Source organism: Notolepis coatsorum (assembly GCF_963971535.1).
Source record: "Notolepis coatsorum genome assembly, chromosome: 10".
Classification (NCBI taxonomy): domain Eukaryota; kingdom Metazoa; phylum Chordata; class Actinopteri; order Aulopiformes; family Paralepididae; genus Notolepis; species Notolepis coatsorum.
In genome coordinates, this window is record NC_140174.1 from 21,569,660 (window position 1) to 21,584,051 (window position 14,392).

At 43.4% G+C, this 14,392-nt stretch overlaps 1 protein-coding gene across 1 annotated transcript; it reads left to right on the forward strand.

Annotated features, from left to right (window-relative positions):
* Positions 1-6,555: 6,555 nt before the first annotated feature.
* Positions 6,556-9,229, forward strand: foxj1b (forkhead box J1b; the record flags this gene model as incomplete). The annotated part of the gene is made up of 2 exons (XM_084322901.1): positions 6,556-7,182; positions 8,294-9,229. 2 exons carry the CDS (start codon positions 6,556-6,558, stop codon positions 9,227-9,229), a joined length of 1,563 nt encoding a protein of 520 aa, XP_084179027.1.
* Positions 9,230-14,392: the final 5,163 nt, after the last annotated feature.

A 14,392-nucleotide genomic window follows, 5' to 3' on the forward strand; every position in this document is an offset into this window, starting at 1 on the left:
TGTTCACTGCCTGCATACCCAGGGCCATAACATCACTGGCTCCTATAGAATGGCGGTGATCAAAAACTGTAGCCTGTAACTTAAAACTTCTCTGCTCCAGGTGGCGTCTAGTTTTTTACCAACAAACTTGCATTTTTCCGGGATCTGATTGGCCACTGACGTTTCTGGTCATGTGACATCTGCGCCAATCGCGTGATGCCTGTTTCTGCGCCTATTTCCGGCTCTAACAGCCTGCAAACTACCTAACGCCTAGTTCTATCACTGGTTAAGCTTAGGCGACTCTTTCGAAGTTGGTTAAGGTTAGAGTTTGGAATCAGGGCTGGTGTTCTATCGCCCTGCTCTAAGACAAACTCTAACCTTAACCAACTTCGAAAGAATGCCTAAGCTTAACCAGTGATAGAAACAGGCGTCACACGATTGGCGCAGATGTCACATGACCAGAAACGTCAGTGGCCAATCAGATCGCGGAAAAATGCAAGTTTGTTGGTAAAAGACTACACGCCTCCAGGTGAGGCTCGAACTCAAAATCTCGGCACTGCTCTGCTGGTTACTGTCTTATAAGTAACGCGCGCTGATCGATTGCACCACTGGAGCCTGTTTATTTAAAGCCACGTGCCTTGCTCAAAGGTGTTGGTAATAGAGGTCTTGGAAAAATCACCTTACACCCCCCCCCCCCCACACACACACACACACACACACACACACACACACTATTATCGTAAGTTGGTAAGTTCAGAACTTTCTAATTAAGGATCAGGGAGAGAGTTGTTTGTTTTCACTAATATTTTTGGAATGTCTTGACTGTCTTGAATGTCTGACTATAAGAATAACATGTCTGAGTTCTTACATTTGGTGTAGTTCCCCTTTAAGATAATAGGGATTGTATGTTACCTGTGCACTGTCTTAGTTGAGAGACAGTTGGATGTGTTAGTTTGTTGGATGTGTTAAGTTGAGAGACAGTTGCACTTCCGAGCTGCTTCCACACGGAGACAACTGCTCTCTTTTTTTTTTGGGACCTACTTTTTCTGCGGTTGGTTTTGTCAATAAATCTTCAACTAATGTGTGTTTATTGTTAAAGCATTACATCATGCGAAGGAGTGGGTTATGAGAATTAGACCATGCCTAGGGGTGGTCGTTAGACCCCCCTAGGCATGGTCTAATTCTCATAACCCACGACTGCGCGTGGTGTAATGGCTTTTATACAATGGCCGATGTCATCCAACCATATTGCTATACAATAAACACACATTAATTGAAGATTTATTGACAAAACCATCCGCAGAAAAAGTAGTTCCCAAAAAAAAGTGAAGTTGCCTCCATGCTCGGAAGTGCATCCAACTGTTCTCAGTAACACATCCAACAAACTAATACATCCAACTGTCTCTCAACTAAGACATCCAACAAACTAACACATCCAACTGTCTTTCAACTAAGACATCCAACAAACTAACACATCCAACTGTCTTTCAACTAAGACATCCAACAAACTAACACATCCAATTTTTTTTAACCTACTTTCTATAGAACTTTATTCTTAGATGCTTCTATAGAAAGTAGGTAAAACAAAAAAAAAATCTTTGCCCTATAGGATTTTTTTTTTAAACCTACTTTCTATAGAAGCAGCTGGGAGGTGCGCTGTTTTAAGTGAGCGTGGATTATTGAATTGATTGATTGATTGATTGATTGATTGCTAATTTTATTACTGTCCGCCTTGTTTCCAACTGGTTAAGCTTGGCGACTCTTTCGAAGTCGCTCTCTTTCGAAGTTGGTTATGCTTAGAGTTTGGAATCAGGGCTGGTGGTCTATTGCCCTGCTCTAAAGATAAACTCTAAGCATAACCAACTTCGAAAGAGAGCGACTTCGAAAGAGTGCCTAAACTTAACCAGTTGGAAACAAGGCGGACAGTAATTAAATGTGCAATTAATCAATCAATCAATCAATTCGCGCAATATTTATTTTGTTCCACAATGACTCATGACCCACCAATTACATAATCCAACATTGTGTAAGAAACTAACACATTCGCCGTGACAGAATCATTTTTGATTTAGTCGTTATTGTCCGTCATCTTGCTTTCACTTCTAAATCCACGACTGGCGGGATTGTAATTCGGTTGTGGGCGGGTTCTAGGACCAAGAGCGTGGAGTTATGACAAATAACCACGTGTAACTTGACCGTTTTAGCCAATCAGAATCGAGAAATTTGCATTCCATTGTATAAATAGCAATAAGGTTGGATGACATCGGTCATTGTATAAAACATGTTACATCATGTACAGTTATATTTGTGATGTGTTTCTTCTAGTGTTTCACAGTTTTTTCTCTTGTGGGAAGGGGGTAACTTAAAACTGTATTGCTCCAGGTGAGGCTCAAACTCACAACCTCAGCATTGCTCTGCTGCATACTGTCTTATAAGTACCGCACGCTGACCGATTGCGCCACTGGAGCCTGTTTATGGGCAGCCACATGCCTTGCTCAAAGGCGTTGGTAAGAGAAGACGGCCTTAAATTTCCACCTCACCATTAAATGATAAGTTCATAACCTTTGACCCCTAGCTCTACGTCCAACTCATCTATGATGTTGTTGAAGGTTAGAGTCCATTCTCAGCACAAGCCTCATACTGTGATGTCATTAAGTATAAGCCTGGACCTGTTCCATTGACAATGAATGGGAGACTGTGGCTCGGGAGGTACACCAGTCGTCTGGTAATCTGGAGGTTCCCCGTTCCATTCCCACTCTGCGTGTAGAAGTGTCCTTGAGCAAGACACTTAACCCCTAACTGGCACCTCGCATGGTTCCTTCTGCCGTCGGTGTGTGTGTGAGTGAATGGGGGAATGTGAGAAACAAATTGTAAAGCGCTGTATAAATGCAGTTCAGTAGTTTTTACTGGTTTTGTGGACCCACATAATGTTTGTTTTCTTGTTTTCACACATAGATCCAAGGGAACCATTTCTGGTTTGGAATCGCCTAAATAAGTAGCCTGTACATAAGAATTGTTTGTGTTAAGGAATAGTGCTTGGACAGATAATCAGAACAATAGACTATATCACATGTCTATCACTCTAACACCATCAGCAACAAAGACCTGTGGCAACGAACACAACAACAGCCAGCAGAGGAAGAGATTCTCCAACGGCGTTGGAGATGGATTGGTAAACCATCCCTGAGCATCACAAGACAATCTCTCAGGTGGAACCCCCAAGGGAAAAGAAAGAGAGGCTGACCACGAAACACCTGGCGCAGAGACTTGGAAGATGATGCCAAGAAGATGGGACACACCTGGGGCCACAGCTGGAGAGGTTGGCTCAGGATCGGGATGCTTGGAGAACCCTTGTTGACGGCCTATGCCCCAAATGGGGTAAAAGGCGTAAGTAAGTACATGTCCCCGCCCCCCCCCCCAAGGTCTTTGGACTACTTAAAATAGACTCCCCCTTCTACCTGATGGACATATTATGTACCTGTACTACTATTATTTATTATTTATATACATACAGAACTGCTCCACATGGTTTTTAATATATCATGCTTTAAGTACTGTAGTTTTAATGTAGTTGGTGTTTTTTTTATATAGTGGTATTTTTATTGTAGTTTTAACTATTTTATTTATATATATAGTGGTGAGTGTCTATGTATTGTGACTGTATGTTTGTCTTTCAACCACTGCACAAATGAAGTTCCAAAAGGAAAATAAAGTAATTTGAAGTTGAAGTCTATAATTGGGTATTATTTTCCTTTCCTATTGTCTGTCTATGGAGTTCCAGTTTTATCTTTCTCAAACCCCTGCAATGACAGGACCTTTCATCGTAAAACACAGAAAAATACAATAAATCAAGTGATTCAGTTGGGGCCCATCAGTTTTTGATAAATGTATCCTGGTCTTACAGCTGCAGTTACACCATTCCTCCACTGCGTGGCAGTGCAGCCTCGTGATTTCAATAACCTCAATTTCATGTAATTCACGTCCACCTCACTCAGTATGGCAATATCGTTGCAAAGAAAAAAGTTACAAAATGTAATATAACTGAAACTTAACCTACTGGAAATAATACTGAAAATGCTTACATTTAATCTCGTACGGCCAACTAAACGTGCTCCATTGACACGGCGGGAGTACCTGAAATATTACACATGAATGGTTAATTAATTGCCCACTGCACGCGGGACCTGTGGCGGGACTTTTTCAGCGCTCGCGGGGGGGCGGTGTCGCGCGCCTACTGTATGCATATCGACTCTCACAGCCTTCTTCCGGAACTTTTCCACGGAGCAGAAAGAGCTTATTACAGGCGGGGAGGCGTGAATAAACTATAGCCGTCCTTATTGCCGCCATTATGCATCTATTGTCGAGCAGTAATTCGCCTTAGAATAGAACAGTCAGTCAGTTGAGCGTTCCCCCTTTGACCCCCCTCTGCGCCTGAGAGAGAGACTGCGTGTGCGTGTGTGTGTGTGCGCGCAGTGGTGGTCCAGTGTGTGCGTGTTTGATTGATTGATTAATTGAAAACTTTATTAACAGATTGCAGAATGGGTACAATACAGTACAGCTCAATACACACAATTGTTAAGGGGATGCAGACCAGAGAAAGACTTTCGTCCCCCATTTTCAATTCATCATGACATATATGACATACAACATGACATACAGATACTGCTACATCTATACATTTATGACATACCAGATTTGCAAATACAGTACTGTTTGTGATACAAAAAGAGAGTATATACATTTGACGTAAAAACTGTAAGTAAGTAAAGTTTATTTATATAGCACATTGGGGGAGGTTGGTAGGTGGGGTGGGGGGGTTGGGTATACGGAGGGGTGGGTGGGGAACACTGTACAACTGTACAAGCAAAACTGTACATTGGAATATTGACAAAACCATACTTGGTCATTTACTGTACATTGGAGGGGGTTGGGTTAGGACATTTACAGGGGCCAGTTTCGAATTGCAGTCTCTCGTAGGTGTTCTTTGAGAGTGGTTTTGAAAGTGGGTAGTGATTCACATTCCTTTACAGCTTTGGGTAGGGCGTTCCACATCGATGTATAATTGCGAAACGTGTTTTGTCCCTTGTTTGAGCCGAATCTGGGTTTAACATGATTTGTGGTGCTCCCTCTGGTGTTGTGATCGTGGTATTCACTGACCTTTGGGAAGTATTTTGACATGTACATGGGTACTTTGGTCGTGTAGTGTATCTTGTACACCAGGCCCATTGCAATGTGTACTCTGTCGTCTACTCTAAGCCATCCTAGGTTGTCAAAGTGGGCAGGGGTGAGGTGGGTTCTACTGTAGGAGTAAGGTCAAGCAGTAGTCTGACCAGTTTGTTTTGAGATGTTTGTAATTTTGTTTTTAGCGCCTTTGAGGTGCTTTGGTACCATGAGGTGCAAGCATAGTCGTAGTACCCTTGAATGAGTGCTCCTGCCAGAGTCTTCAGGGTATTCTTGTTTACCAGAGAGGAGATCCGGTACAAGAATCGAGTTCGTTGGTTGACTTTTTTTATTACATTGGATGCCATTTTGTCACAGGAAAGATTAGCCTCTAGGATGGAACCCAGGTAGGTAATTTCATCTTTCCTTGTGACAATACTGTCACCCACTGTAACTGAGAAGCCGTCGGTCTTGCTGAGTTTGTTATTTGAACCCAAGAGAATGGACTCTGTTTGGCCCATGTGTAATATAGTTTGTCATCAGCGAGCCATATGCAGATTTTGCCTATAGTTCCGAGCTGAGGGTTTTTTCAACCTGTAACTTGTTCTTGTCAGAGACCAGCAGGGCTGAGTGCGTGTGTGTGTGTGTGCGTGTGTGAGAGAGAGAGAGTGTGTGTGCGCGTGTGTGTGAGAGAGACTGTGTGTGTGCGTGTGTGTGTGTGTGTGTGTGAGAGAGAGAGACTGTGTGTGTGTGTGCGTGCGTGCGCGCGCGCCAGACGCGGCTTCAAGTGAAACCTGGAGAAGAGAAGAAGGAGAAGAAAGCCAATCCGACCAGCAGCCAATCAGAGATCTCCCGGACGTTTAAAGAGCTCCTGGGGGCCGTCTCTCTCTCCTGGCTTTACGACGAGCGACTATTTTACAACCGGCGGCACATTCTGATGTTTTCATATTCGAGAAGGAACAACACGGTACCATTTGGATTATAAAGAACACTTCTGCGCTTAAATGGATATATTATTATAGCCTGGTTCGCCGAGTTAACCCCCCCCCCCGGGCGGATCGTATATGCGCACCTCCTCTAGATGCGCCTCTGAGTCCTTGGAGATCAGCGCACTGTGGCAACAGGTGCACCGCTACGTCTGAGGTACGGAGATGTATGGACGAGAATAAGGAGAATGAATTGGTCCTTTTGAACATTTTTGGCCAATAATACGAATGATGTGTCTGTGCGCGTAATGTAACTCGTGCGTAAATGTGTTCTTGTCTTTTACACATCTGTTGAACGTTTTTTTTTCTTTTCTTCCTGTTGTCTTCACAGGACACTATATTCTCGTCAACATCTCCGCTGTGTTATTAGAGGACACTGTCCGTCTCCAGTCTTCACCGCACGACGCGTCGTCGAGAGTCACTGATCAGAATGCCCGTTCTGATGAGCCCCGAGATGATCGCCGCCAAGTTTCAGGATAAATGGCTGACGCTTCTTCACCCGGACGACGACCAGGGCACCGCCGGGTCCGACTCGGGCCACTTGGACGACAGCCTGACCAGCCTCCACTGGCTCCAGAACTTCTCGATCGTAAGCAGCAGCGCGGACCCGGAGAGACCCAACAGCGGGGCCGCCGGCTGCCCGTCGTCGCAGCAGCAGCACCTGCTCTACCTGAAGCGTCTCGGGTTTCCGCCCCGGGGGGGCGCCGACTCTCCGTCCAGCCCGCCGGCCGGCGACACCGCCGCCACCGGGATGCCTCTGTTCCTCGGGAGCCCCGTCACCTCCGGCAGCGCCGACTCCACGACGACGGACCCGAGGATCGCGAATTACGCGCAATTAACCGGGAACGGTTACCTTCACATCCCCGTCCTGCAGGCCAGCCCGCCCGCGGAGGTCGACTACAAGACCAACCCTAAGGTCAAGCCGCCCTACTCCTACGCCTCCCTCATCTGTATGGGCATGCAGGCCAGCAAGCAGCCCAAAGTGACTTTGTCCACCATCTATAACTGGATTACGGACAACTTCTGCTACTACAGACACGCAGAGCCCAGCTGGCAGGTACCCGAGACCGTCTATATCCCATTCCCCCTTTCTATTATTGATGATTTAGACAAATGGCGACAGGGAGAAGGGTGACCGGGGACACATGTGTCACCACCGCCAGTCTATGTAGGACACAAGATGACATCAGACGAGACGTATACAATACATGTCAATGTCGTTGTAAAGAAAATAAACATTTAACATTTAAACTATAATCAGGGTAAATAAGAGCAGTATTAAATTAGATAAACCCGACAAAAACTGCTGTAATTGTCAGTGTGTTCAGTTTCAGCCTATATGGATAGGATGATGTCCTAAAGTATGTTTTGTTTCGTCATACCGTCATGTCTCAGAATTTTTTTTTACCCTTCTAGAGAGTGCTCTTTAGTGGGTTTTGTTCCAAGGGGAATAGTGACAAGTGCACTGAGGGGGAGGGGGGAACGCAGTGTGTGTGTGTGTGTGTGTGTGTGTGTGTGTGTGTGTGTGTGTGTGTTAATGAGGGTTCCTGAGAGAGCTGGCAGCTAAGCACAGCTGATCATGTTTGAAACGCACAGAGCTGTGTTCTTACTAGAGCCTCATTAGGTACATTTGCTTTCCTGTGCAAACAACAACAATGCCCTCCTCCCTCTCTCTCTCTCTCTCTCTCTCTCTCTCTCTCTCTCTTCTCTCTCTCTCTCTCTCTCTCTCTCTCTCTCTCTCTCTCTCTCTCTCTCTCTCTCTCTCTCTCTCTCTCTCTCTCTCTCTCTCTCTCTCTTTACCTCTTTCTCTGTCTCTCTCTGGCTTTCTCTCTGTCTCTCTATCTCTGTCTCTCTTTCCATCTATCTCTCTATCGGTCTCTCTTTAACTCTCTCTGTGTCTCTCTCTATCTCTCTCTCTCTGTCTCTCTCTATCTTTCTATTGTACAAAGACTGCCTGACACGCGTAATAACATGCACAGTGCATGCAAGCACTAATACACACACACACACACACACACACACACACACACACACACACACACACACACACACACACACACACACACTTTGATATGCACCCAACTCCATTATGCACTATATGAACATGAACGTGTGAAAAAAAAACAATACAGTAGGTTTACATTATAGTCTCTCTCTCTCTCTGACAGAACTCCATCCGTCACAACCTGTCCCTCAACAAGTGCTTCATGAAGGTCCCCCGACAGAAGGACGAACCAGGGAAAGGAGGCTTCTGGCAGATCGACCCCCAGTACGCCGACATGTTCGTCAACGGCATCTTCAAGCGCAGGAGGGTGTCCGCCCACCACTACAACAACAACAACAACAACAACAACAACAGCAACAACAACAACAACAGCAACATTAGCAGTAGCACTCACAGACAGAACAAACTACTGCAAGGTCGGGAAACTGGCTATCACAGGGACCAACATGGCTGCCCTTACCAAGTAGGCGGCAGTGGGGTGGGCAGCAAGCGTAAACACCTGTCTGCCAAGAGCAATAGCAAGATGGTGCGGATGCCCAAGTCGCCGCTGTTGGCCATGGAGGCCAACGGCGCGGACATCCTGCGGGGGGACTTTGACCTGGCGTCCGTGTTCGACGACGTCCTCAGCGGGAACTGCAGCAACTTCGAGGACCTGGACATCAACACGGCCCTCAGCTCCCTGGGCTGCGAGATGGAGGTGTCCTTCCAGGGGAGGCAGCTCTCGGCCGGGCTCGGGAGGTGGTGCGGCGAGGGGGACCTCCAGGGCCAAAGTCACGGCCAAAACCACCACCAGTCCTACGGCTACATGGAGGTGGACGGCGGCGCCGTGGAGTGCCACGTCAACATGGGGGACATGCACGTCCAGCATCAGCCGCTGCACCAGGATCAGCTGCTGCAGCCCCACCACCACCCCCTGCACCAGTTCGAGGAGCCCTCCTCGCTGTTCCCGGAGCAGGCGGAGGAGGTGGCGGTGCTCTCCTGGGAGGAGATCAAGGAGGAGCCCCACGCCATGCCTCTGACTCTGGACCAGGGCTTTGGGCTGTGTGAGGGCTTCTTCACGGAGATGCCACAATGGGACAGAGTGGAGGCTTACCTGTGATCTTTAAACTTTGAATGACTGTTGTGTCAGATGAGTTTGACATCCGTGATTACTAGGCCGACCCCTTTAACAGGAAGCGTATGAGGTCAGATAACAAGATACTGGTTTTATTTTGTGCTAATACTGGAATGAATTGGGGGACTCCATTGTGAGCTGCAGGCTAACACCTGGACATTTGAAAACCTTCGCTGGGGCTCATCGTTTTGTCACCCTGACGGCATGGCACTCTCTCTATAAACTAGTACCGCTGTGGGCGGGACTAAAGAAGATCTCTGATTTGCTACATTAGCGTCAATCACTGTTTTAACCAACATGCAATGGAATCATTTTCTTTTTAGCATTTTCCAACTCAAAGATCTACCGTATGTTGTGTGATAGTCGCTGATTATGTTTTTTAGTTTTTTATTGTTTTTGTTTGATCGCGGACCAGAGAGTCAGCAAGATGAAGACGACAACATGTTAACTCATAGTTTTAAATGAGTGATCAGATTTCATTATAAAATAGTCAATTTAATATATATTCACTAGAGTCTATCATAAGGCTGGGCATAATCCTTTGCAGTTTGTCTACAGTCACGTATTGCGAAACAGAAAGAGGGTCAGAACGGAGCTTAATTGCTCTCTTGTCAGTCATCAAATAAAATATTATGCACTTTGAGAGACAGAGACGATTTTTTTACGAAAGCCTTTTTAAATACCTTAGGTTAGTTTGTATGTTATGGAAGTGGTCGAGTTGTTATTTGAACCAGCTTGTGACACTGGCATTAATACAACAATGCATATAAAATCCCATGCAAATATTTTTGCCATGAATTCAACTTTGCAATCATTTAACTTGACCATGAAAAATAAAAATGTTGTTGCTTAAATCTACTACAATTCATTTTTAAACATGCTCGGCATCTGTCTCTTGTACTATTCCACCAAAATATTGATGAGGAATATGTAGTTGATTGATGTCTCTGTATTCATTCATAAGGAAAGAAGTGATATTCTGAAGAGTGAGAACTATATATCTGTATTCTATCACTGGGTGATGGATTTCCTTTATCAATTACTTTGGCGTATGTCCTTTTTTATTTGTATGTTGTTGTTGCTGTTGTTGTTTTTCCACAATATGGATTTCAAGCTTTGTATGATTACACTATTGTAGAACTGTATTGGTTGGGGGAAAACAAATGATAAATGCATACGGTGACTTCAACACTAATGACTTTTAAGATTTTGTTGTTATTGTGTATAATAAGGGATCAAATTTCATACAGACTCTTTGACCTCACTCTATCTTTTTTCATTTGTACTTTTTTAAGTTGTTCAAATAAATGCAATCATGCCTCAATGCAATAAATGGTGTCATTAAAAAAAGGACTTTATCCTTTGCTTGCCGCTGAGAAATCTAATATGCAGCTGAGTCAGTTGAGAATGCCATGAGATTGTCTTCATGTTTTCAAAGGTGCACTATGCGGTTTTGGAGGAGGGGGGTTGGTTTGCGGAGCCTGCAAAAGACATTACTGTAATTCTTAGAATTATTCTATCTTGTATAAATTAAGAGAAAATATATTTTAGGCACTGTGAACCAAACGTAAGGCTAGAATATGTTTGTTAATACAATTGAAAACAGCAATTAAATAGCAACGTTTCAGATAGCTTTCTAGTTCCAGGAATCCAATTTTCCAACAGTTTGTTTATTCAGTTGTGAAAATATACTTTAAAATTATCCACTTCTCTGACTCTCACAAAACAACATAGTGCACCTTTAAGATGTTAAGTTGGAGTGTTGTGTACATTCATAATTAAAGACAGTAGAGGTTGAGTATCGGTAGTAGTCAGTATCACATTCACACTCCAAGTGATATGGATCGACTTTACACCTGCAAATACACCAGCTGTCAAAAACAACAACATCCAAATGGATATATATGGTTCCTTGCCTCAGGGGTTCATTTGAAGAACACACTAGGTATATATATACACTATATATATATATAATGGAGAGAGAGATAAAGATAAAGGGTTATATACAGTATCAGTTCCCATCAGGTCTGGACTGGCCTGCTCTCTCTCTCTCTCTCTCTCTCTCTCTCTCTCTCTCTCTCTCTCTCTCTCTCTCTCTCTCTCTCTCTCTCTCTCTCTCTCTCTCTCTCTCTCTGTCTCTCTGTCTCTCTGTCTCTCTCTCTCTCTCTCAGATGCGTATGGCAGGTCAGTCTGATCTTTGAGGGAACAGAGTGAGACGGAGAATGAGGGAGGGATGTAATGGAGGAGAAAAAAAGAGAGAAAGAAAGAAAGAAAGGAAGGAAGGAAGAAGAGAAGAAAGAAAGAAAGAAAGAAAGAAAGAAAGAAAGAAAGAAAGAAAGAAAGAAAGAAAGAAAGAAAGAAAGAAAGAAAGAAAGAAAGAAAGAAAGAAAGAAGAGGAACAGGGCAGATACAAGCATACCAATGGCCAATAATGGAAGAAGTACACAGTTAATTTACTTAAGTAAAAGTAGAAATACCCAGATAAAATAGTACTCTGGTAAAAATGTAACTTAAGTAAAAGTAGAGAAGTATTTGATATTGAATGTACCAAGTATCAAAAGTAAAAGTACACATTCTACATGATGATGATGTCTATTCTAGTGCTTGGGAGCATTCAACCCTCGAACCATTGACCTCTAAAGGTTATGTTAAAGTGGTATGTGGTCCAGTTATGCTGCTCTGATTAAAGGTTATGTTAAAGTGGTATGTGGTCCAGTTATGCTGCTCTGATTAAAGGTTATGTTAAAGTGGTATGTGGTCCAGTTATGCTACTCTGATTATGTCCCCTTGAAGTTGGCAGGCTTCAAATTTGAAATCTTCATCCATTTATGACACATAAATCTATTCTAAATTATTTTCTTCAAAGTAACTAGTAACTGGTGGGTTCAGATCAATGTAGTGGAGTAAAAAAGTACAAAATCTCCTTTGAAATGTAGTGCAGTAAAAGTACAAAGTTCCCTAAAGAAATGTAATACTCAAGTAAAGTGCCTCTGAATTGTACTTACAGTAAGTGCACTACTTGAGTAAAAATACTTCTTTTCATCACTGTTGAGGGCATAAAATATCTCACCCTGCCTGGGTAGTCTACCAACCTCCGGTCAATGGTCTCTAACTACACACCCTCAAGACCTCTCCACTCTACATCTTCTGGCTGCCTGATACCCACTCTTATCAGAGCTCCTGGGGGGTCATCAAAGAGAAACCGGCTATTCTCTGTCCTTGCTCCACAATGGTGGAACGAACTTCCCACCAATCAGGACAGCCAAAACCTACCCAATTTTCCGCCGTTGATTAAAACACACTTCTAAATCAATATCTAAAAAAAAAAAAAAAAAAACGTTGTTGCTACTGTAGTGTCTTCTACAATTATGCACTTTGCTACTAAGTAATCTACATTGTCTATATTACTACCTACCAAAACGAATAAACTACTACAAAACGAATACTACTATGCACTCAAGACTGTAGCACTCAATTTCAACACTGTTTGACGAACAATCTTACTTACCCTTAGATGCCAGAGTTGTACCCTTCCTGCTGACTTGTTGTACAGACCGTGTAAGTCACTTTGGATGAAAGCATCAGCTAAATGACTCAATGTAAATGTAAAATGTAAATGTAGAATTCTGTTATAAGCTGCCGTGCGCTCTGTAACACATACAGTGCATCACTGCTCCATGCCGAGGGGTGTGAAGGATCTGGAAGATAAATCAGCTGAGATGAGGATGAACAGAGAAAGACATCGGTATACTGTCATGGTTTTGGCTTTATTTCATCTTTCTGTGAGGGACAGCTGTCTATTTCGTCTTTCTGTGAGGGACAGCTGTCAATCACTGGCCTCTGTGGTTAATTGCCTCATGGTAGGGTGGGTGTGTGGGCTTGATTGCACCTGATTCAGTGCAGCTGTGCCTATGGTAGCTGAGTCTATTTAAGTTTGAGTCTCGCAGGGTTAGCTGCTTTCTCATTTCCTTTCGTGTTGGCCAGGCCTTTCTATATTAAAGTGTAGTGCGGATCTCTGCCCTATTCGGTATTTAGCCATTTTCTCTAGCCATTCTGGTTTTAGGCTACTGGCTTATTTTAGCACTTTATTTTCTAGTAGCTGAGCCTTTTATTGTAGTCGTGTGTTTCTTTTTATGACAGTTTTTTTGGTTTCCTTTAGTCCACTACTACACATAAACTCCCTTAGTGGAGGTTTATTGTTATTTAGGTTATTGGTAGGGATGTCCGATATTATCTGCCGATATCGGCATTAAAATGTGATATGGGAAAATATTGGTATCGGTTTTCAATTTCAATTTTCTTAATTTTCTTTCTTTATTTTTTTACATTTCTATAACCTTTATTTACCCAGGCAAGCAAGTAAGAACAAATTCAGATTTGATTTATTGTCAAAAGTATGCATATTGTTGTGTTAATTCCACAACAAGAGATATGTAATGTTAATTACCTGAAATTATTAAATTTCTTGGGGGGGGGGGGGGGGGGGGGACCCTGCATATATCGGTATCGGTTGATATCGGTATAGGAAATGAAGAGTTGGACAATATCGGTATATCGGTATCGGTAAAAAAAGCCAATATCGAGCATCCCTAGTTATTGGTATGAACTCCGTTATTAGGAGGTGCCTTTGTGGCTTATTTCAGTTATTTCTATAATACCTCTTTATTGAGTGTTGTCCTGTTCTTTGGACTTGATTTATTTTCTTAAAATACTCATGTTGAAGCTTCCACCTGTAAAGGTTGTTTTTGGTTGTTTACTTTTCCCCTTCTCCTTAATGTCTGCTTAGCAGTTTAGTGGTTATTCATCCCTATTATCTGCTCATGACCCAAACACCCGCAGCCCTCACATATACACTGCAAAAGAACCCCCTGTCTTAAGATAAGATGAGATAAGACCTCCTTACTGATATGATATAATATGATATTTTCATTTATAATGCACCCCCCCCCAGCCAATGTTTACAGCCCGGGAAAAAAAATACGAATAAATGGACAGGACAATGGAGACAGGGAACCAGGCAGACGGACAGACAGAGAACATAAGAACACCTCAGACACACAACACAACAGCAAAGTAACTCAGTGATCATCCAGAGCGAAAATGTGGGTTTTAAGCAAGGCCTTGAATGTCTGTACGGTTTTGGCAGAC